This window comes from Biomphalaria glabrata, chromosome 10, assembly GCF_947242115.1.
Source record: "Biomphalaria glabrata chromosome 10, xgBioGlab47.1, whole genome shotgun sequence".
Lineage (NCBI taxonomy): Eukaryota > Metazoa > Mollusca > Gastropoda > Planorbidae > Biomphalaria > Biomphalaria glabrata.
Window position 1 is genome coordinate 34,418,487 of NC_074720.1, and position 22,243 is coordinate 34,440,729.

General features: G+C 37.6%; 1 protein-coding gene across 14 annotated transcripts in view; it reads right to left on the reverse strand.

Moving 5' to 3' along the window:
• The window catches only part of LOC106079292 (serine-rich adhesin for platelets-like), a 133,715-nt gene that overhangs the window by 5,443 nt on the left and 106,029 nt on the right, over positions 1–22,243 (reverse strand). For 7 of the 14 annotated variants that reach the window (XM_056043373.1, XM_056043374.1, XM_056043372.1 and 4 more), the window contains 11 exons: positions 10,647–10,817; positions 8,100–9,600; positions 6,615–6,902; positions 5,881–6,155; positions 3,553–3,660; positions 3,200–3,272; positions 2,708–2,855; positions 2,260–2,389; positions 1,719–1,832; positions 1,445–1,602; positions 433–694 (listed from right to left, as the gene is read on the reverse strand). In XM_056043373.1, the coding sequence (XP_055899348.1) occupies positions 433–694; positions 1,445–1,602; positions 1,719–1,832; positions 2,260–2,389; positions 2,708–2,855; positions 3,200–3,272; positions 3,553–3,660; positions 5,881–6,155; positions 6,615–6,902; positions 8,100–9,600; positions 10,647–10,817 (3,228 nt within the window). Of the gene's footprint in view, positions 1–432; positions 695–1,444; positions 1,603–1,718; positions 1,833–2,259; positions 2,390–2,707; positions 2,856–3,199; positions 3,273–3,552; positions 3,661–5,880; positions 6,156–6,614; positions 6,903–8,099; positions 9,601–10,646; positions 11,130–16,223; positions 16,760–18,639; positions 19,128–21,618; positions 21,956–22,243 lie in introns of those variants that run through there. The other 7 variants (XM_056043379.1, XM_056043382.1, XM_056043380.1 and 4 more) reach the window with 7 other exon arrangements.

A 22,243-nucleotide genomic window follows, 5' to 3' on the forward strand; every position in this document is an offset into this window, starting at 1 on the left:
GTGTTTTATTTAATGTAAACTAAAGTATACAATTTTCTCTGACAAGACAATATCCATAAATATTTGGGCAAAACAGGGTATTAAACCTATAAACATAACTAAGTTATATGGCCAGTTATATGACAAGGATAAAGGCCAATTATTTTTACACTTCCCAACCACTCAAAGGTATCCATTAATGATAGTAAACTTAAAACATCCTAAAATCTTTTATTAAAATAAGCTATAGCCAGAATTCAAACTTAAAATCCCTCATTGCAGCAGCTAAGTGTTACTCCTTAGCCATTATGTCTCTTGTGTACATAAAACTTTGACATGTCAAGTAGACTTTTCCCTTTAGCCCCATTTACTGTGAATTTTTAAAAAATAAAAAAATAGGTAGTTTAAATAAAAAAAATATAACTAGAATTAGATATAAAATGAATCTCTCACTTGTAAAAATCGAATGAGGTAGCAAAGAACAAGTCTGTTGATGTCAGGCAGCTGGTTCACTATGCTGATGGCAGCGTCAGCGTTGGAGTAGTTTTCAATACAGCTCTCGTAAAATTGAGACGGAATCAGAGGCTCGTACAGCTCTCTGTACCACAGTTTTAACAAGGAAGCTGGGATATGTGGGTCAGGGCAATCCGATGGCAGAATCCACTGGTCACAACGAATTTTCAGCGCATTGACTTCATCAATATCTCCAGGCACTCTGCAATGCACAACATAAAAATTAATAATTTAGAAATGGAATATGAAATGTTGTACACATGATATGGAAATAAAATTAATTAATGAAAAATGTAAATATTTTAAGTTTTCGTTGCAATGAGACGATCCAGTCAAAAAAAAAAAGTCATTTATCTGTTAGAACAATAAGAATGATACATAGTTTTTGTATGTGTTTTTTTTTTTAAAGAGTTTATCAGATTATAGACACTAATGTTGGATGAAGCCATTTGCTGTTAAGGTTAAAGAGAAAAAAAAATTTCATCTAGAGTTTAATAATCAATTTAGTGATACAGTAACAGTCCTTAAATGTGGCCTAATGTTGGCTGCCCAAGGATACAAAAATACCAGGTTATCTGAAACAAGATTGAATAAAGTAAATACTACAAGTAGGCATAGAGCATTTACCCCATGAAAATGAGAACTGCACTTCACATGTGGAGGAGAAAAAGTGTCTAAAAAAACTTTTTTTTTTCTGTCCTGCAAGTGTGTTTTCCCAACTGCAATGTTTTTAGGACTCTAATGAATTAGTATGCTTAGAAAGTTAATATATATATATATATATATATATATATATATATATATATATATATATATATATATATATATATATATATATATATATATATATATATATATATATATATATATATATATAAAAAACCTAGTTCAAATTTTGAGGTGTCCAATCCATGTCTACAGACACAAATGCTCACTGACAATTGGATAGTACCTAAAGATTCCTTCAGTTTGTGTGCCATTCAGACGAAGAACTTCCTCTGAAAGAACAATTTGTATCCATGGCAACTGTCTGTCTGGATGCCTCTCCTTTTGCAGCAACATTACATCCTCTAGCATAGAGCCAAACATAGATGGATGGAAGATGGCTTTCTAAAATGGGGGGGAAAACAAACAACAACATTAAAAGACTTTAAAATGTAAACCATCATAAGTTATCCAAACTCCAGCTAAAAAATTGTTTTCACAAATGTCAAAGTAATTCAAACCTTAGCTTGTTCCACTTCTTCCAGCGTAGGCTTCCTAACACCTTTCTTAGCCCCAGTCTGGGATGCTCTCATCAATCTTTGGTAACAGTAGGAAGAGAAGTGTGGAACCAGAGCCTAAAAATAGAAAGTAAAATGAAGATTCATATGGATTTGTGTTTAACATAATAACATTAGAACAGTTGCCAGTCTGATAACATTAAAAATTCATTTTTGAATATATTTCTTATTTGAAATATAATAATTGATTCATAACATCAGGTAAAAAAAAAATATTGACAAAAAAAAGTAAATATTTTAAGCAAATTTTTGTTGTTGTTGTTTTGAAACAAATTGTCAATTAGCAATAATAATAATAATTAGTGGAGCATTGACAACAAATCTATGTTTACTATAATATTTTTTTTAAAAGCCTTAACTTAATCTTACTATAAAATATATCTATCTCTAGAATAGGCTTGTAGAGACTAATGCAAAGGGCAACAAATATAAACCTAGAATTTCATATATGACTTTGAAACAGCTCTGTCCTGCAGACACTTACACAAACATTTTCAGGGGAAGGTTCCTTGTGTTTCACAATGTAGGACTCTAGGACTGAGTAGAAATTCTGGGAGGGAGGGAAGAAGTGTAAGCACATTGCCATGAGTTCCCAGCCTCTCTGTAAACTGTCCCTGCAAGACACAACAGTCAAACAAAGTCAATAAATTGTTGTATATTTTATACTGTCTATATCTTTGTATCTAACTCAATCCTAAGACATTCCTGTTGGTTTAACTTTTTACAAAATTCTCAGCATAGTTATAAAATTTAGATATACAGATTTTTGTTTTGTATCAAGTATCAGATAAATGAAATCAAATCAGAGGCTAGAACAAAATTTCTACATTATTAACTAAAGAGCAAAAGAATGAAACAATAACACAAGATTGTACTGAAGATGGACTCTTTCCAAAACTAGGATAATATTGACTTTATATTGTCCAACTCACTCTCTTTTATTCTCAGTGGTCTGCCTCATCAGCTGGATGTAGATTTCATCTCTCATGTTGCCTGTGGACCAGCCCTTGGTAATGATGTCCAGGGCCACAGACATCGGGGCCTGCTTGCCTTTCCTGTCTCCCATGTACAGTTGGATCAGTGCAGACAAGTTAAGGACAAAAACACATCTAATCATAACATGATCTATGATACATTTGGTTGAGACTAGTCTGATCAAATACACAGAATGACAGAAGCAAAAATATTTTTAAAAATTTTCTTAAGCATTTTAAAAATAATGAGTCTATATGGAACTTTTACTGCATTGAAATCAGCTTTGAAGGTGCATAAATTCACTGCCATACAGCCTAACAGACAATTCAGGCAAAACTTTTCACATTGACACATGACATTACTTCACAGTATATGCTCAAGTATTTAGACAAAACCCTATAAATGCAACATAATGTTTAGTAAACAATGAGCTGGCCAGTCAAGGATATTTTTAAACATCTCACAAGCATCTTTCTTGATACTCTTGTCACTAGTTTTGATCATAGGTTTCTGAATTGGGTCCTGAAATAGAAAGACATCCTGTTTAGTGACAACTCATTACTTACAATTAAATTTCTAAAGATTAAGAGTGAAAATATTTAGACCCAGTTTATTCAAAACATTGGGTCATTTAAAATATTAACTCTAAGTCTGATAGTATTTAATGTGAACATAAGTTTTGACATTAATTTAATATTCAGTGTTTATAAACAACTCAAGTAGATTCTAATTAAAATAATCTTTGATCTAACTATTTTTACTTTTTTTCTTTAGTGTCATATATATTTTCTTTTCAATTTACCTTGGACCAAGTCAACATGTTGTTTAAAGAAATCTTCTTGCCAAAAAGTCCTTTTTTGTGTCTATTCAGGTTCTGGCTGTACTGCTCCATGTCTCCTTCACAAGAGAGCTGTAGTGTCAACAAATACAAAAACATTCAAGGGAAATAGAAAAGACTACTAGATTGATTTCAGAGGTAACATTTTTTTTTTCTAAGTTTTAAATATTCCCTTCTTTCCACTGTTGTAGACTGACTGGTGGATTTGCTTTTAATTAAAACCCATATCCTACTTTGTACACTGGCAGTGTACGTTTTTCAAAAACTTATATAAAAAAAACTATTTAAGTTTTTTCTATTTTTTCTTTTGTTTTCGTTTAAGAACATGTTTGTCTACGTATTGCCACGTGCTGTTTGACTTTTACAATTGCGTTTTATTATTTTATTGCGCTTGAAAGTGACAACATTGTCAAAAATTGAAAAAAATGAAACCTGTTCGGAAAATGTAAGTAATAACACATTTATATAAATATTTTCAAATAAAACTACTTGATTTAGAAACATAAAGTATCCTAGTATTATAATTAATTAATAGATTTAACATTTATAGCATGGTCTTATCAAATTTTAATTTTTTGTAACGCACACTCCCAGTGTACATGGCAGGATATGCCACTGTAGGAATCAATGACTGATATATGAATCGAAATAAATCAAGACTTTATTTAGAACAGAGATTTGTTTGTTTTAACCAATATTATCATATATTATTGCCATACACAATAGATACACTTATAATTGCAAATTATAGAACTAATAATGATGATTATAAGGTTATTATTTGAAAACATATAAACAATAATATAATAATTCCTTTTATATATTTTCTTTTGTTTTGTTTTATTTTACTTCATGCAGTTCTCCTAGGCTATAGTATTTTAACTGACTACTTAGAAAAATATTTGTCCCATTAGCAAATTATAATCCTATTGATGTATGGTTATTTGAAAAAAAAATTATAATAATAATTATAGATATTTATAATATTTTTTTAGGGTCTCAAGTAAATATTAACAGTTCACAATGTCATCATTAAGAATCAAGATGAGAACCTGATATCTAATAGTAAATAAATGAATTAGACAAAAGCATGATTGAGTTTCAATGACACTAGAATCTTATAATTTGTTATTAGGTCCTTGTGTTATATCATAACATAATATGTTTACCTCTATGACACCGTTATTTATTATGTATACTTATTTTTATAATTTAGTCACAATTTAGTATAGCTAATTGCTAATATCACAAGGGAATTGAGTCTATAGACTTTATCAAAGCTAACAAACTTGAACATGCCAAAACTATGACTGCGACCCAATGAAAAGAATTCGAAAAAAATGGACGAATATACGAACATATAAAGTATGTTTGGTTCAACCGCACTTCAAATATTAAAATCTTTGCTTATGGACATGATCTTTGAATATCTCACTATTGTATTATTATTTGTTGTTGTAAAAAATATATCTGCATAGTACTGGTTAGTACCATATAATGTACATTTGATGCCTATTTTTTTACTATATTGTTATAATTTTTTAGTAAAAAAAGCATTAAAATATACTTTTTTTCATTAAAATGCTTATTTGTGTGTTTTTCAATGTTATTAACTAATCTGTTTTCACTTAAAGATTGTTCCTCACGGGGCCACTTCCTGCTATGTACACTGCCAGTGTACATCTCACAGAATCGTTACTATATGGAATTTTTCAAAAATTCTTTTTGCAGTGTCTTAGTTTGACCAATAGAAATTGATATTTAATAGAAAATTTATATTTAATGCAGTAATAAAGTTTTGGTAGTTAATGGGTAACACATACACTTCTTGAGCTGTTTGTAGAGGTTTCTAGGGTTCTTTTGTACACAATTTCTATACATAAGATTTAATGTTATCAAACTCACTTTAATGTTTTCATAAAATATATCTTAAAGCAATCACTAATTTTTTCAAAGCTACAGCCAATATTTGATTTCTGTTTCTTAATCAAACCTTGTATTTTAATAGACATAATAGACAATAGGAATACCTATATTTGACACATTTGTTTTAAACAATCAAAATGTCTTTCAAAGACTTTGAAAAAAATATTTTTACATTTCAATCTCTAAATTTTGTATGTACATTTTATGTATAGATGTTGTATAAAATCTGATTGCAAAATAAACAGTAACTTATTTTCAGCTAAAAAAAAAAATCCAATAAATCTAGTTTTAAAGCAACTTTTGTTATGTTTTTATGTGAGCTTTTTAAAATGTTAGTGAAATTTAAAATGAAAAGGGTCAACTAACCCCTCTATTTAGTGACCCTATGGAGGGACTCATAGCGATGTTCTGATCAGTCTGCTGGACCACCATGCTCAGAGGACGGGGGGAAACATTGACATCAGTCTGAAGTGACAAGCTTCTCTCATTCTGGCCAGAGTCTGTCTTGTCACCTTTCTTCCTCCTGAGGGATGCATGCTGCGTTTCTAAAGTGGAGGAAGAGCTGATTGGCTCAGAGTGTACTTGACCTCTGTTGGTGGCAGATATTAAACTGGAAGAGTCTGACTCTAGCTCTGGAACACCTGCATCAAGAAAACATGAACATTCTCTGAGCTTGGAAATAAATTATACTTATAGTAACTTCTATACACTGAGAAAGATTTATTAGTATTGGTAGAAATAACAGAAGCTTTTTTTCATGTATAATACAATGTACCTTTTTAGTTTAGGGTTAGAGAAATCTACAATATGGTTATTAAAAATGTAAACCAGTTAGATAAATGATTAAATAAATAAATATGAACTTACAAGTTTCATAAATTGATAAGATTAGTTTATATGTAATGAAGGTCTTTAATAAATTAAACGAATGTAATAGATTAACTCAACTAGACAGAAAGAGTATTTGAATTTTTGTATTTTGAGTTTTTGGCACATCAGCACAATTTAGGCCATGTCGTGCCACAATCCCTCGAAAGAAAGAGTCAAGAAGCTAATGGAAATGGCAAAGGAATGAGCATACTTGAAGGATTGTTACTTACTATCATAGTCTGGGAAACTGTTCTTCCTGATCAGGACATTCTCTTTATTGAAATCTTCATCTTCCTCCTCATCGTCGTCATCATCATCATACTCAGCCTCTCTCGCCAAGCGATGGGAAGAGACTGGTGGAAGACCAGCGTTGGCAGCACTGTTGCTGCTAGCCGTGCTGCTGCTAGTGTTGTGACCATTGCTGGGCGGCAGGTTGGCATAGTCCGGCTCCCCATCATCGGGTGCTTGGGCTGCAGTGCGCTGGGACACTTGGCTGGCAGTTTTCTCATGGTACACACCTGAACACATAGTGACAAGGTTAATAAAAGCCATTACAATGTTCTATTAATCTGAAAATCATCAGATCTGAGTCTCAATTAAGATTCATCTAAATTAAATGCCGAAGTGGATGTATCAAATATTATGTTTTGTTTATAATATTGGTAAATGTTATAAACAAACAAATAGGTAAAATAAGGAATTCCCTAAGTCTGGGAAAATCCAATAAAAGATTGAAAAGACTGTTAAGAATCTATTAAGCATAAGTATCCATAAACAAATCTATGAAGCCATATCTATATTTGTCACATTGTTACACAATAAATGACTTATTATTTCAATGCACTTGAATTCAAGGCTGTTGTATTCATAGACATTTTGAAAAACTAGAACTATGACCTACTTTATGACTTAAAGCTTAATCTAGAAATTATTTCAAGATTTGTAAAAAGTGAAATTATAATTTTTAAAAATATAAATAAGGCTTTAGCCTTTTAAAATGACAGCAGCCAAACAACCTTTCTAGGAAAGTCTTCCCAGAATGGTTAGGTGATTTAGTTTATCAAAGTTTTAAAATCTAATAGTCAGAGGGGGGGGGAAAAGGGGGTGGTGTAAGGGTATTCTTCCACTGCTAACCTGCAGGTGCAGATTTGTTTATGGCTTTAAATGTTTATTTTAATGCATAATGAAGAATGGATGTATACATTACACTATATAACTGTTTCCAAAAAAACAAAGATAAAAAAATGTTACATTGTATCCTTAAATGGGTAGATAGAAAAAAGTCTGCAATAGCTACACAATATATAAGCAAGTCATCATAAAGCCTTGAGGTTAGGCTCTAAAACAAAATAGAAGCTGCCCTCATCAGAAAATTAAGGTCTTACACACATGTAAAGACAAATATATGTTATAAAAAAAAAAGAGAGAGATATCTTGTAAAATGTAGATGAAACTCAAAGAAAGATATCATAAAAAAAAAAAAAACCCACAACACTTTAACAAAGCAATTCAGTTCTGGTTTCTTAAAACCAAGTTATAACCCAGTGGAGCATGATTAGTATTTAAGATTATAGATGAACCAGATAACACTAGCAGGGGAAAGTTATAAAACCAGACACACCTTCTAAGTCTCAGGACATGTAGGTCACCAAAGAGAGCTAAGAGAAGGTTTAACTCTTTAAACAACATGCTTACTACTGAAGTTTATAACTTACCCTTCACTTGACCTCGAGGAGACACATTGTCATTTCTAGTGTTTTCCAAAATGTTTCGCAAAGATCCCTGGGAAGAGTGCATGTCAGAGGCATTTCTGGCCGAGCCCTGAGAGGATTGGCTATCAGAAAGCTGTTTGTTCTCTGGCCTCTGCTGTGGGTCTCGATAACCAGGGTGCGACCTCAGTGAACTAGATTGGGAAGCGTCACTATCACTGCGAGTGTGGTACGAATGATGGGGCTGGTGGAGCACAGAGCCGCTGTTGCTATGGCTAAGCCGAGGGCTCTGGGCATCTAAATAGGTGTCCGAAAGTGACTGAGATGTCTGTACCCCCATGTTTTGGATGACACCCCCATTGCCAGCAGCAATGTAGCCAGCCGTGTCATAACTCCCAGAACTGCTCCCACCTGAATACTGGTTTTCAATGTTGCTTATCTTTTTATAAATACCTGAACTTCCAGGGGACTGAGCCTCACTCCGCCTTGATAATCCAGTATAGTTTGGGTTAGTTCTTGGAAAGGAACGTTTTGACTTCCCAGAGCCAGGAGCACTAAGCTGGGGCACAGGACTGACATGACCCTGCTGGCTGGCAATGTCTTGGCTGTATGCTAAGTACTCATCACGCCCTCGAAGGTCAGGGCTGTACAAGCGCTCATGGCCAGGTACCACATCAGAGCCTGAGCTATCTGTCCTTATATACATAATAGACATGGGCCCACTATCTGCAGAGTATTCATCAGATACAGATCCTTTTCTGTATAGGTTCTCTGTGTAAACAGGACCAGTACCACCATGCCTAAAGTCTGTTAAGCTCCCTTTCCTTATCTCACTACCATATTTATGAAAAGCGTGACCAGCTGCTGGGTCGTGACCCATGGAGGATGACCCCCTCATGTCATGAAAGCTGGCCGGCTGTCTAGAATCTGGATATGGCTGGTGGGGGTGGGGATGATGCACCCGGTGGTCATAGCCAAGGTCACTTGTGTAAGCAATGTGCTGAGACTCAGACATGCCCTGCCCAGGTCGCGGAGCCACACCCTCACTAGCCTGGCGGTAGTGGTGGTGGCTAGCCTGGAACAATGGGTCTGAGGGGACATGTGGCATCTGCCTGGGTCGACCGGTGTCAAAACTAGCATGTCTGCTAAAAGCGTAATTGTCCTGGTTAACATCTTGGTGTTGCAACGGACTGTGCTGCCACCTGGTGCTAGAGGTTCCACCGCCTCCAGAAACTGTGGCCTGTCTCCCTGGAGCGCTGGAATCACTGGCAGTCTTGTGGAGGGAGCGAGATCTTGATGGCCGAGGGGAATCAATGATGGTGCGCTGAGGCATTTCAAAGGAATCACGTCGCATGACATTTCTGTTGATGACAGCAAACGGAAGTGGCTCATTTTGGGTTGGGGTCTGGCTGGTTCTTCTAAGCTCTCCATTGACTGGGCCTGCCTCATCCAGGCGACTAGAGCTACTGTGAGATGATAAGGAGTCTTGTCTTTGATATCTATGCTGCTGAGGGACAGAATTTTTTTACAATGTTAATAAATTGATAATGTTGTGATTCAAAAGCATATAAATATATATAACATACCTATACTAAGTACTAATCAACAATATAGTAAATATCTATGATACCATTGTCACAAACAGTATTTACCACTGCTTCTGACATGTTTATTTTGTTTTTTTGCGAGTTAAAAGCAGCAACTAAAATTACACAAACTAGAAGAGGAAGCAGATTAACTTTGAAATGATTTTCCAAAGCCCTATACTAACTAAGTGGCATAGAAAGTATTGCTGCTTGATGGAACTAAATGGCATAGAAAGTATTGCTGCTTGATGGAACTAAATGGCATAGAAAGTTGGAATTGTACTTGAGCAACACAAAAGTTAGAAATCAAGAAGCAGCTCAAGTCAATGTCAGGTTGGCAGTAAAAGGCATTGGAGGCTACAGTCCTTAAATAATTGGTACAACACTGTAACTGATATTTAAAGGATTGAATCCTGCCACTATAAAATATATAATTGCCTCAGTTCAGGAAAATAAAGCAATATGTGCTTAGGCATAGATTTGTATGATGATTTGTGTATTAAATATTTAAGACCTAAACTTAACTGTTACCTTAGTTGATTACATAACTTAGACTTGTTTACAGATATATTTAAAAATAGTCATTTCAAAGCTAAATGTCTTTTTAACAGTCAAGTGGAAAACAAGTAATATCTATATACGTTTCTGTATCTACTTTATGTTCAAATAATATAGTAAACTAAACATTTCTATTTTACTTGTCATTAGAAAAAAAAAATAGGTCAGTACAGGGACCTAACCCACAACTATCGCGTTATAAATTAGACAATCTATCAACTTAGCTATCCAGCAAGACAACTTTGTGTATTTTAGCTTAAAAAAAAAAGATTTATTGTTTTACTTGGGTTTCTGAACGTCCATCCTTGAAGAAAGTCTTAGCTACTAGTAGGAATGTAAAAGAGTTTTTCTGTGACTGTTATCCAAGTTTTGTTTTTTAGTCTAAAATTGTATAGGTCTAATTGTTTACCTTTCTTGATCCTTTGGGGCTTGTCTGGGCTCCTTGGGTCACCTGGGTATGAGCAGCGCTCTTGCTTGGCACACTGGAGGCAGCGGGTGTGGTGGTGGTGGTCTGGGCTGGCAAGGGTGACGTGGATGAAGGGGTCCCTCTCACAGACGTCCCCCGGCCGTGGTCCCGCCGCTTTCGAAAAAGAAAAATGAAACATAGCATGATGTAGGTGCTGGACAGGAGCAAGTACAGGGAGGCGTCGCCCAGGCGGAGCACACTGCGGGCAGCGGTCATCGCCGTGTGGGCAGCCGTAGTCAACATGTCCATTTTCAAGGGGGCGGGGGGTGCCGCCTGGGTCATTATATCAGTAGCATTGTGTCACATAGATTCATTCATTAACTAATCATCAAATTAGCCCATTGAGTTCATCTCCTGAGACAGTTCCTTTTTCTGGACACAAAACGCGACAAATGAAAATGTTGTCAAACTGTAATCCATAGCTCACTAGATATACATCAAACAAGAAACACTAAATTAATAAACATGTTGGTGGGACTTCGTATTGCCGTAGCTGGCATTGACACATCTCTTGCTTAGAGTATCGTCACTGGCTGTCAAAACGCGGATATACACAGCGGCCCTTTAGTCGGATTATAAATATCCCAAACGAAACTTTATCTTCTAACATAGAGAAAGAACTTCTTGTTCAGTAACAAGTACAATGTACTGCTAAGTGATCTTTTCTCTGTACTATAAAGCTGAGGTATTTAACTTCCTCCTAATGGCTATTCTATTCCCAAGTGAGCTGCTAGTGTTAAAAATAGAACAATAAAAAGACTGATTGACTTTGATCACAAGACGAGTATACAATTCCAAATGTACAAGTAGGTGGCAACGCCAAGACCGAAACAGGGAAACAGCTTAGCTCCACCCTTAACAACATTCATTAAGATTAATTCTGTTCCAGACGTAATTAACTGTTACATGTCTATAAGGTGGGTGGCAGCGGGAGGGGGGGGGACTAGTGAAGTAGGTCAATAAGATGTCACGGCATGCTAATATCACAACGTTGTGAAGAACGAGTTCTAGCTGTTTTATTCGTACTCAACTAGCAATAACCATTTTATAGACCTGACAGACGTTTCGTACCAAGAGAACTTATTACATTACCGATCTGGACATTTCTCAAAGCATACTGATGCTAAGGAAAACAAAGTCAAGCTCCCTCTACCTATTTAAATAGAACAAGATTTAAATAGAACACGACAGGTGAAGCTGGTATTAAATATTTTTGTCACGATTGGAGGGGGGGGGATAAAAATCAAAACTTTTCCTTTTATGTGAAAAACATTTGTAGAAAGTGTCCCATGGGAGAACAGTGTTGCTGCTATTCCCTCCCTTTTTTTTTGTTGTCTTGGAATGCCGGTAGCTCTCTAAAGAATAGCCTCAGTGTGAGAACCAGTGATAGATCTAAGCGTTCTGTCGTGTGTCATTGAGGAAGCGAGACAAGTGCCGCGCATCAAACAAGAAAGTGACAACTTTGGAAGCACAATACACGCGGACACATTTCATTGGCAGGTAGCGGCGTAATACGATCTGCACAGGGCGCCTAGTGATACGTGCTCTGTGTGTCAGAGAGAGGGGCGGGGAGGAGGATGTGAGAGACACGTGACAAAGACACAAACACGTGAAACAAATACTACGAACATTATTGTTTGGGTTTCAGTAATTCAGTTTTGCCTATTTCTTAATTTTGTAATGTCATCTCATTTTTTTAGATACAAATAAATTCTACCAACTGTCTGAAATGTTCTCTAGATGATGGTTGCACCTTATAAAGTAAACACTACTTTGAACACTGCACATACCCATTAGTAGTAACACGTTTTCAACGTGCCGCATTGTACAGAGTCTTGAATAATCGTTTATGCTTGACAATTGTACAACACACGTATCATTCATACCATCAAACATCTACAATAGGGACAGAAAACAGTGTTTGACGTCATTTTAAAAACCATCATGGGTGTGTGAACTAGTTGGAAAACATTATTAAGGAACAGTCCAAAAAAAAAAAAAGGTCCGGGATAAGATACCGTTACGAAGGTTCAACATGTCACAATAGTTTCCTTGTCTCTCCCAAACAGAACTCAAAACTGTTTGGAGAATAGATATTTAGAAAATGATCACTGTGCTGGACGCATAACACCATGGCTTAGAATGGACGCAAAGACTAATGTGTTGGTCTTATTTCACTATGTCTAAACTGGTATACTTACAACACCGTGGCTCTAGAAATACCTCGGTCTTATATCAGTATGGCTCTAAATTTGATAGCTACATATCAACGCCAACCTTATATCGCAATAACTGTAGGCTATGTTTGTATTAATATTTTTTTTTGCAATACCAATAGTTAATTATTTCAATGCAAATGTGAGCTTTAAAAATATATACCCTAACAGATGACTAGCCAACTAGAGTAGGCCTACACCATTATACATACAATGATAATGATCAAGAAAAGTGGCCAATCTATAGCTACGAAACATCACTTGGTATCTCTAGAAGACTTTGTGTACAAAATAAACACCATGTCTTGACGAAATCTCGAGAAGCACTCTACAGTACAGACTTGCATCTTTTGACATTACCATCCTGATGATCAGCTTACTAAAGCAGATCAGTCTACGTAGGAGATATAGAGGAAGGTTACAAGAAACCAACGAAATGAGGTCTTCCTGGAAAGTGTGTCGTGAACAACATCAAACGTGACCTAAGATGCCACGTGACCGCACGTGAAGTCTAACAAGAAGCTCTTTAAGCTCTTCGTCTTTTTAGACCAGAGACAACCACTTCGCTTTCCTTCCTTTGTTTCCGTTTCACAAGAGCTACATCTAGGGGGGATAATTCTTTGCAAACCGTTGAGATATCTGACTAGAAATAAGAGCCCACAAATCACCAAAGAACAGCTATTACTGTTGGTTGGTGCAGAAACATAAGTAAGCCGTGGACATTCCAACTGGAGCAAGTCTAATTACCCAGATTACACTTTGTCCCATCGTGTGAGCTGCATCAGTAGCCATACACTGCAACTTAAGAAGCAGTGGCGAAGACTGGTTCCTAAAAAAGACTGTCCTGTGGGGAGAGCGAAGGGGTTAGAAAAAAAAAGGGTGGGGGGGTATGGATGCAGGCAAATCAATCACTTTTACTTTACAAGATGTTTTTCAAAGTGTGTATGTGTCGCAATAGTTACATCCACATGGGGCAAGCCGCCTGTTATGGAGTAATGGCAGAAGTGAAAGTAATGTTTGTTCTGTCCCACTGTATACATGAAAACAAAAATCTGTCCAGTAGATTCATTACGACACCTAAACCAGGTCGTTAAAGTCAAATTGACTAACAGATAACCCCATCCCCAAAGTCCCTAAGAAACCAATAGAGACTAAATCCCCAGAAACAAATCGATACATCAGCCCAGCCTCCACTGCACAACATAAATCGCCGCAGTGACGACGTGGTTCCCTGGGGGGGGGGGGGGGGCGGGTCAGTCAACTGCGTGCAATACCAAGTGCTACTGGTCAATACCAAGTGATACTAGTCAATACCAAGTGCTACTGGTCAATACCAAGTGCTACTAGTCAATACCAAGTGCTACTGGTCAATACCAAGTGCTACTGGTCAATACCAAGTGCTACTGGTCAATACCAAGTGCTACTAGTCAATACCAAGTGCTACTAGTCAATACCAAGTGCTACTAGTCAATACCAAGTGCTACTAGTCAATACCAAGTGCTACTAGTCAATACCAAGTGCTACTGGTCAATACCAAGTGCTACTGGTCAATACCAAGTGCTACTGGTCAATACCAAGTGCTACTGGTCAATACCAAGTGCTACTGGTCAATACCAAGTGCTACTGGTCAATACCAAGTGCTACTGGTCAATACCAAGTGCTACTAGTCAATACCAAGTGCTACTAGTCAATACCAAGTGCTACTGGTCAATACCAAGTGCTACTAGTCAATACCAAGTGCTACTGGTCAATACCAAGTGCTACTAGTCAATACCAAGTGCTACTGGTCAATACCAAGTGCTACTAGTCAAGTGCTACTGGTCAATACCAAGTGCTACTGGTCAATACCAAGTGCTACTGGTCAATACCAAGTGCTACTAGTCAATACCAAGTGCTACTGGTCAATACCAAGTGCTACTGGTCAATACCAAGTGCTACTGGTCAATACCAAGTGCTACTGGTCAATACCAAGTGCTACTAGTCAATACCAAGTGCTACTAGTCAATACCAAGTGCTACTAGTCAATACCAAGTGCTACTAGTCAATACCAAGTGCTACTGGTCAATACCAAGTGCTACTAGTCAATACCAAGTGCTACTAGTCAATACCAAGTGCTACTAGTCAATACCAAGTGCTACTAGTCAATACCAAGTGCTACTAGTCAATACCAAGATCTAACTGAATGTCAAAGAATCGGGCTGCAAGTTTTGATCAGTTTCAACTTTCGACCCTGTGGGGTGGGGTGCTACTCTATAGAAAGAACAAAATCCCATTGTCAAAGATAGACATCCAAAATCAATATACTCCAGAGTATACGTCAGATTAATTACTGTCTATGCTTGATCACTGCTACTCAGATGACGCCCAGCTTTCTGAAATGACCTTTAGTACACACGCAAACACAATGACAAGTGTAGCACAATCCAGACTTGCATTCTTCAGCAACATACCAGATTCAATATAACGAGCACAATAGTAATGACAGTACACCAACTTAAAAACGTTCCTCCCATGTTTACTGTTAACTGAGAGCGTATATATCAACAAATATGTCTTGAGAAATTAGTACACAGCAGTCTATGTCATTTCCAGATCTTCGAATGTCCTCTTCGTATTCTAAATAGTTAGATCTTGGAATCCAGTGTCAAAGTCTAACATGGAACCACTGTAAAATTAATATCAGCTACAGTCCAAACAGGAATAATGTCACAGAAGGTAACTGACCCAACAGCGGATCAGTCTCATGTACTTCACACATGACAGCTTAACCAGAAGGTAAGGGTTACGGCGGCCTCTCCACTAGGTCAGATGTTACAGAGATGGGCACAGAAGTACTGCACACAAGAGGGCACAGAACCATAGCACTATATGACACAGCACTTTTGACACAATATGGCACACAAGAGAGCACAATGATGCACACAGCTATTGCACACCATGGCACATAACTACCGGTATAGCATAAGTTTCACATAATAATTTTGCACAGTAACAAAACACTGTGGGGGGAAATGTTTTTTTTTTTTTTTTTGGTTTCTAGTAACATGCCCCCTTCCTCCCACGAGCAATTATATGACACCAGTGTTACAGTAATTAGCTCTTCGGTTGCCTAGGAACAACACATATGTATTTGGCATATTAAATTATAGCGAATTTAAAAATAAATTCCCTTGAAAATTGTGCTTCCAAAACAGCTAGATCTATTTCAGAGGCTGGCATAAAAGGAGCGATTCAATGAGTGTCTAAACGAGACTAAACACAAAATGTGACCACTTGAAAGACGACAAACTAAAGCAGCACGTACTGAGAGACAACAAAGTGACAGGAAATGCATGCCAGCTGCATTAAAACGCTTGACACTTGGTGAGAATAAAGCTCCGAATTAAGCTCTCACGGCAACACAAATGAAGTCATCACTTAGTCACAACACAGTCACAGAAAGTGCTAAGAAAGTAAGCTACACATCTCGTGTGAGTGTGTGTGCCAGGCAGATTAAAACAGCACACACTATACCGCGATAATCCCAACCCACAATCGCCACGGGGGTTAGGAGGTGTCCACTACGTCAGAATTATGTTGGTATCATACACGCTGACACTAATACCGCAGTGGAATGTCACAATACATGGCAATAGTCTACACATGGTTTCAGCACACGGACACAAGGTGACAAATGTCAAGAATTAATCCACAGATACAAATGTGTGTGTGTGTGTCAGGCCCAGTACATTTGAATAACGTAACAGTGCAACTGTGTAGACAGTGAATCACTTTGTTATCACACTAAGTCCAGGGACAAGAGACTTTGACATGGGCAATAACTCCGATCTTTGATCACATTACTTCCATTTAATAAAAAAAATCTTCGTGGTTGTGGAAAAGGGGTTGGGGGTACACCTGGGGGGTTGTCTTAGTCACGTGATACCAGTTAACTGCCCACCCCCACTACCCCGTGTGGCATGGTGTTAGATCCAGTACGAAGCAAGACGGTTTGAGGGGGAAAAAAGGGGGGTGGGGACCGCATTGCACTGTTTCACGGTCACCTCGACTAGACTGCCAATTATTTCCCACTGGCTCGACTGTACAATAAGGCGCCAGTGACAGATGGAGGAGAAGAAAAAAAAAGAGAGAGTTGGGGGGTGGGGCGCTAAGGCGTAACGCCAATATTTGTGGAAAGTCTTAAGTCACCGGGTAGCTTATATCCGTAACACGGTGACCATAGTCCATTGAAAAGGGGGTCCCTACGCCATCTTTCACAGCGGGTACTTTTCAAATAAAGATTACTGATACAGTCTATTCTTGTAGGTAGTCCTAGGAGAAGGGGTAGGCAAGGGGTTGCGAGAAGGATTTAGGCGCAAAGGAATGGAAGCAAAGATAGAAACAATACCTATTTCTTAGAAACACTTGATACTGGCACATATGTGGTTGGCACGACAGTCAGGGGTCCTGTCGCCACAATTCAGCTTATAAATGACGTTAAGTCTCGTCGGACCGCAAATAACTCCGCTACCAATGTTTCCCTACAATGAAATAGTTCTACTTCCGGATGGATAGCTAGAGCATTACGGGAATAGTCCAGTTACACGCTTCATTAAACACTGGGTCAAACGAGACTTGATATAACCAAAAATACGCTGAAAGCAGAAAGCCCACACTGTAATGTCTACGAGTAGCGCTGGTTCAAATAATGCGGCGGCCGCCTTGAAATCACGATTCTAAGTCGTCATAGATCGATGAATCGAACGCTTTGGGTTTTCAGGACTTGGGGTTTACCTTGTGAGTAATCAACGTTTGGGGATTTCTGAGATTTAGAAAAGAAAAAAAAATGATCAGATTCTGCGCTATTTAAACTAAAAAACAACAACAACAACACAACAAAACAAAAAAAAAACAACAACGGTGGGGAGAGGTTGTGTCAAGCTGGCTATTTGGTGAAACAGGTTAGAAAATAATAGAAATAAATGTATTCCATAACGGTCAAGAGTGACCATATTTAACTTAGACGTACGCAGTAGATGAGAGAGATATGAAAGGCTTACATAGATATATAGATCTATTTTCAAAACAAAATTTATTTTTAATGACTATGATGTAGGTCTTCGATATTTTCACGACATTAGTCAACAATCCTAGTCCTCTAACTCCACGCGGGCTGGAGAGCCTCAAATCTTTCCTTGCCAAATCCCCGGACAAAAAACCAAACATGCTGTTGTGATCAATGCACGTAAGTCACATGGCTCTGAGGAAACGGAATCTAACAAGTCAGTGACAGTCGAACAGAATTTGGGAGACGGCAGAGACGACACTAGATTGAGTCTTATAATTCTTAGACTAGGAAAGGGAGGGGGGGGGTATTGAATATGGTCAATGTTTACAGTAACGAAGCAAAAGCCAAATGTTCCTACTACTACCAATGCAGACTGGTTTCACAAGAACTAGCTCAAGACACTGAAGATGCTGGGATGATAGAAAACACAAGTTCCAACTTGTTTAGTGTTTACAAACAAGAGCACTATTAACCTACTCTTCCGTAAAAGAATGTGGGAGCAAACACATTCACTAACGTGCATATGGTCTTACGGAAGACAAGAGCAAGATTTACTAAACAATTAAAGAATTATTTTTATTTTAATAACGTTTACTAGAGCCAAACTGTTTTTAACACGAGCCTAATAGTAAAGTATTGACTGCCACCCTAGAGAAATAAATCAAATGACTACCTGCAGACCGCACATTGCCTTGTACCACCATCTCATGACCACACTGTTCCTAGAGGTGGGCACATTTCTTGGGCGCTCTCTGTTGGGCAAGGTTGGAATAACATTCGTCATATTACCTCCGACACCAGACATATGCGTCAAAACATATGATCTACTCCAGAGTGTGTCCAGTCTACACACACACACACACACATTCACCACCTGGTGACAGCTTCATTGATTCGTGACACATTATTATGAATCAGCGAACACTGCATTCGTACTAGGCCAATAAACATTCAAACTATATCGGGACGAGGTACGGGCTGAGAATAACGCTTCAATAACATCTCTCTTTAGAAGGTCAACATGTACAATAGAAAGTCCGGGCTACTTGACATGGTCTGTCAGAGCATTGTAGATTGACACTGTCAGCTATCACATAGAAATAGTGAAGAAAAGTAAGACCTCGCAATCTATAGGGCAGAGGATATAAAGGTCACCAGTTTCTTTGGCCCACGGTTGACGAGGATGTCATGTAATCAGCACAACGACCAACCGCCAATACTTTCCCCAACTACTGTCAAGTGTCCATTTAAGTTGGGTGGACTCGGGGGCGTACAAAGAGTCCCGAAATCTAAAATCACAGTCTTCAACGAGATTCGAACTCAGGACATCTCGGTTGGGAAGCCAAGCGCTTGACCACTCAGCCACCATGTTCCATACCACATGGAAAAGCCATGGATACATGGGTGTATGGATACATGGAGGTATGCATACATGGGTGTATGGATACATGGGTGTATGGATACATGGATGTAAAACTTCATCCCTTTGAACCAATACAGCAGTTCGAGAGACACTTGTGTAAAACAGGTAAGAATAGGATTGGTGAACATAAGAAAATTGAGAGAGAAAGTGTGTGTGTGAGAGTGAGAAAGAGAGAGAGAGAGAGAGTAGCAAAGGAAGGAGTGTGAATGAATAAAACTTGAAGGAAGTTTTGTTAGGAGGAGAGATGTTACAGGTGTACAGTGTAACGGACATAGTTGAAGAGGGATTTAAAACTAATAAATCAGCTCAACTCTCAGACATCCCTATACGTATGAGCATGATGTCGACTCGGAGCTGAATGAACGGTGCTGATTCATCCATGAGATCACACGCCCCATAGAATTGTATCCTCGCCACTGCGCATGCTGTCACTACGTCACCATCAATGTGACACAAGTGAATAAAGTAAGAGTCTACACTGCTCGAGTCTTTTAACTTCATAGAACAATACCACTAGAGCAGGATTACTGACTATAGGGATGGCGAGTTTCAACCTGCAATAACTAACACAAATCACCAGGGACGGAATTAGACTTGATAAGTCCTAAGCTATTTCATTATTTGAGACCCGTTATAACCAACAGAAGGTCATTTATTCCTTTGCTTTTTCTGTAAAATAATATTTGCAGGTCCTATAATTTATGTTGCCTATAGGTAAATCCAGAACTGAAGGTCAGACTGCAGCCCCCCCCCTCCCATTTAAAAAAAAAAGTATAATTGCAATACTTTGTACCTCTGTGCATGTCTCAAAATACAGGAAGTGAGTGTCATCTTATTATACTCTATTTTTAGCAAGGGACCTGTCAACAACGACATAAAAAAAAAGGAGGGGGGGACATTTCCACGTGCCCTCCTCTCTCTCTCACACACACACTTTTAAATTTGAATTATGTCCCGGAACTGGTTCTGAAACTTGCATCTATATCTAGACTCTAGAGCTACACTCGTCAACTTCTATCAAAATTTATCCTGACATGTAATTTGTGGCAAAAACTTGTGACCATAGGGAAACTTGTGGATATGATATTCGAAAGTGTAGCATGTGATTTATTTATAAGGGCATTTAACTTGTAGTTATAACCAGCAACTCAATGAAATGAGCAGGCTGTTTAGGAGCCCAAATTGACGGACCATAAAATACAGGCTAAGTCAGATATACAAATTCTCCTTAAAAATGCAATATCATCCAAAAAGTAGTTCGATCTGCATTTTAAAAAATCCAAATATAAAAGATGTATGCTGCCACTGATGGGAACAGATCGTTTACGGAGCCTGTAAATAGAAATGTTTTTGTTTACGATTACAAGTAAAGAGACAACACGCCACCGGTCCAAGTGTCATTTATGTCAGTGATATAAAGGGCCGGCTAGGTCACAAGGTGCCTGAACTATTCCCACATTGGCGTGTTTGGGGCTTGCTGAAAGTGCGAAGCTGGAACAAGTCTCGGTAAAAGTGAACTGAGATATAACAATGTGTTCTGGTATTCACTATAATAACAAGAACTCTTTCAGGAGAGAAATACAAATGCCAGTTAGATAGAGGCTTTGATTTGATAGTTTCCCCAGAGAACTTCTCGACAAAGACTTGCAGGAATATATCACACTCTCGCCACTTTGTACACAAATATACAATAACTATGTTATCCCTTATATATATATATATTTTTTTTCAAGATCGTGGAACATAGTCAAACGTAGAACTAGCCAAAAAATGTGTTTCAAGATTTTTAGAGGCCAATTTTTGTTTTCTCCAAGACACGGATTCACTTAACATAACATGTTTCCGGAATGAATTTGATGTCATTATGACACAAGTATAAAATCTTCACCCCCATTACACCTTCATAAGTCTCCAAACAAACGGAAGCCGTAAAATAAAATGTCAGCAAAACTAGGGGATGGGATGAAAGTGGTAGAGACTTGAGGACAAGTGCAAGAATAGGATGTTTCTCAAAAGGCGATAGTACATTTAATCTTCATTGTTTTACAGTTTATGTCCATTTGTTGGTGTTTACATCGAAACGTATCAATTAAAAAATAATAATAAAAAGAAAAGACACATGCATCAATCAACGGGTTAAAACTATGGGACTTCCATTAACACTCTTCAGAAACTGTAAATCCTTATCAAGAAATCCGAATTCCCAATTAGATTAGAAATGCAACAGACCAATGACTCCTAAAAAAAACACACTTCAGGAAAAACCGAAGAAGCCAAACTTGAGCTAACTACTGTTTGGTCATGAACTATAGGAAACAACATCAATACAAACGCTCCAAGAAAAATGTGTCATTTGAAACAACGAGCAGCAAATGAGAATTTGTTTTTCTGGTCACAAAATTTCAGCGACCACTTTGAAGTTTCAAGAGCATAGGTTTAAGTCCAGGGTTAAGCAGAGGTCATCAAGTGGTTTACAGCATGGAAATGGTATGAATCACTAGATTAGTAATGCAACCTCGCGACGTTGAATAGAAAGTGGCTCAGATAAAGGAAATAGTGACTTGAAGAAGAAAAAAAAAAAAGAGGAGAGGGGGTCATTATCAGATAGTTGTTTTTTTTTTAAACTTGAATTTCTCATTTCAAGTTACACTCGCTCGTTTCCTTCTTTTGTTTTGTATTGCCAAATGAAGTGAGTTTTGAAGTGGCTTCATCTCAGTCCAATGAACACCAGTTGACAAACTTGAACAAAACAAAGGAATCAACTGTTAGGACCAAGTCCACTAGATCACGTGGAAGGATGGTTCTCAAAACAAAAAAAGTCAATCGCTTTCCCAGAGCTCAAGACACTTTGAGC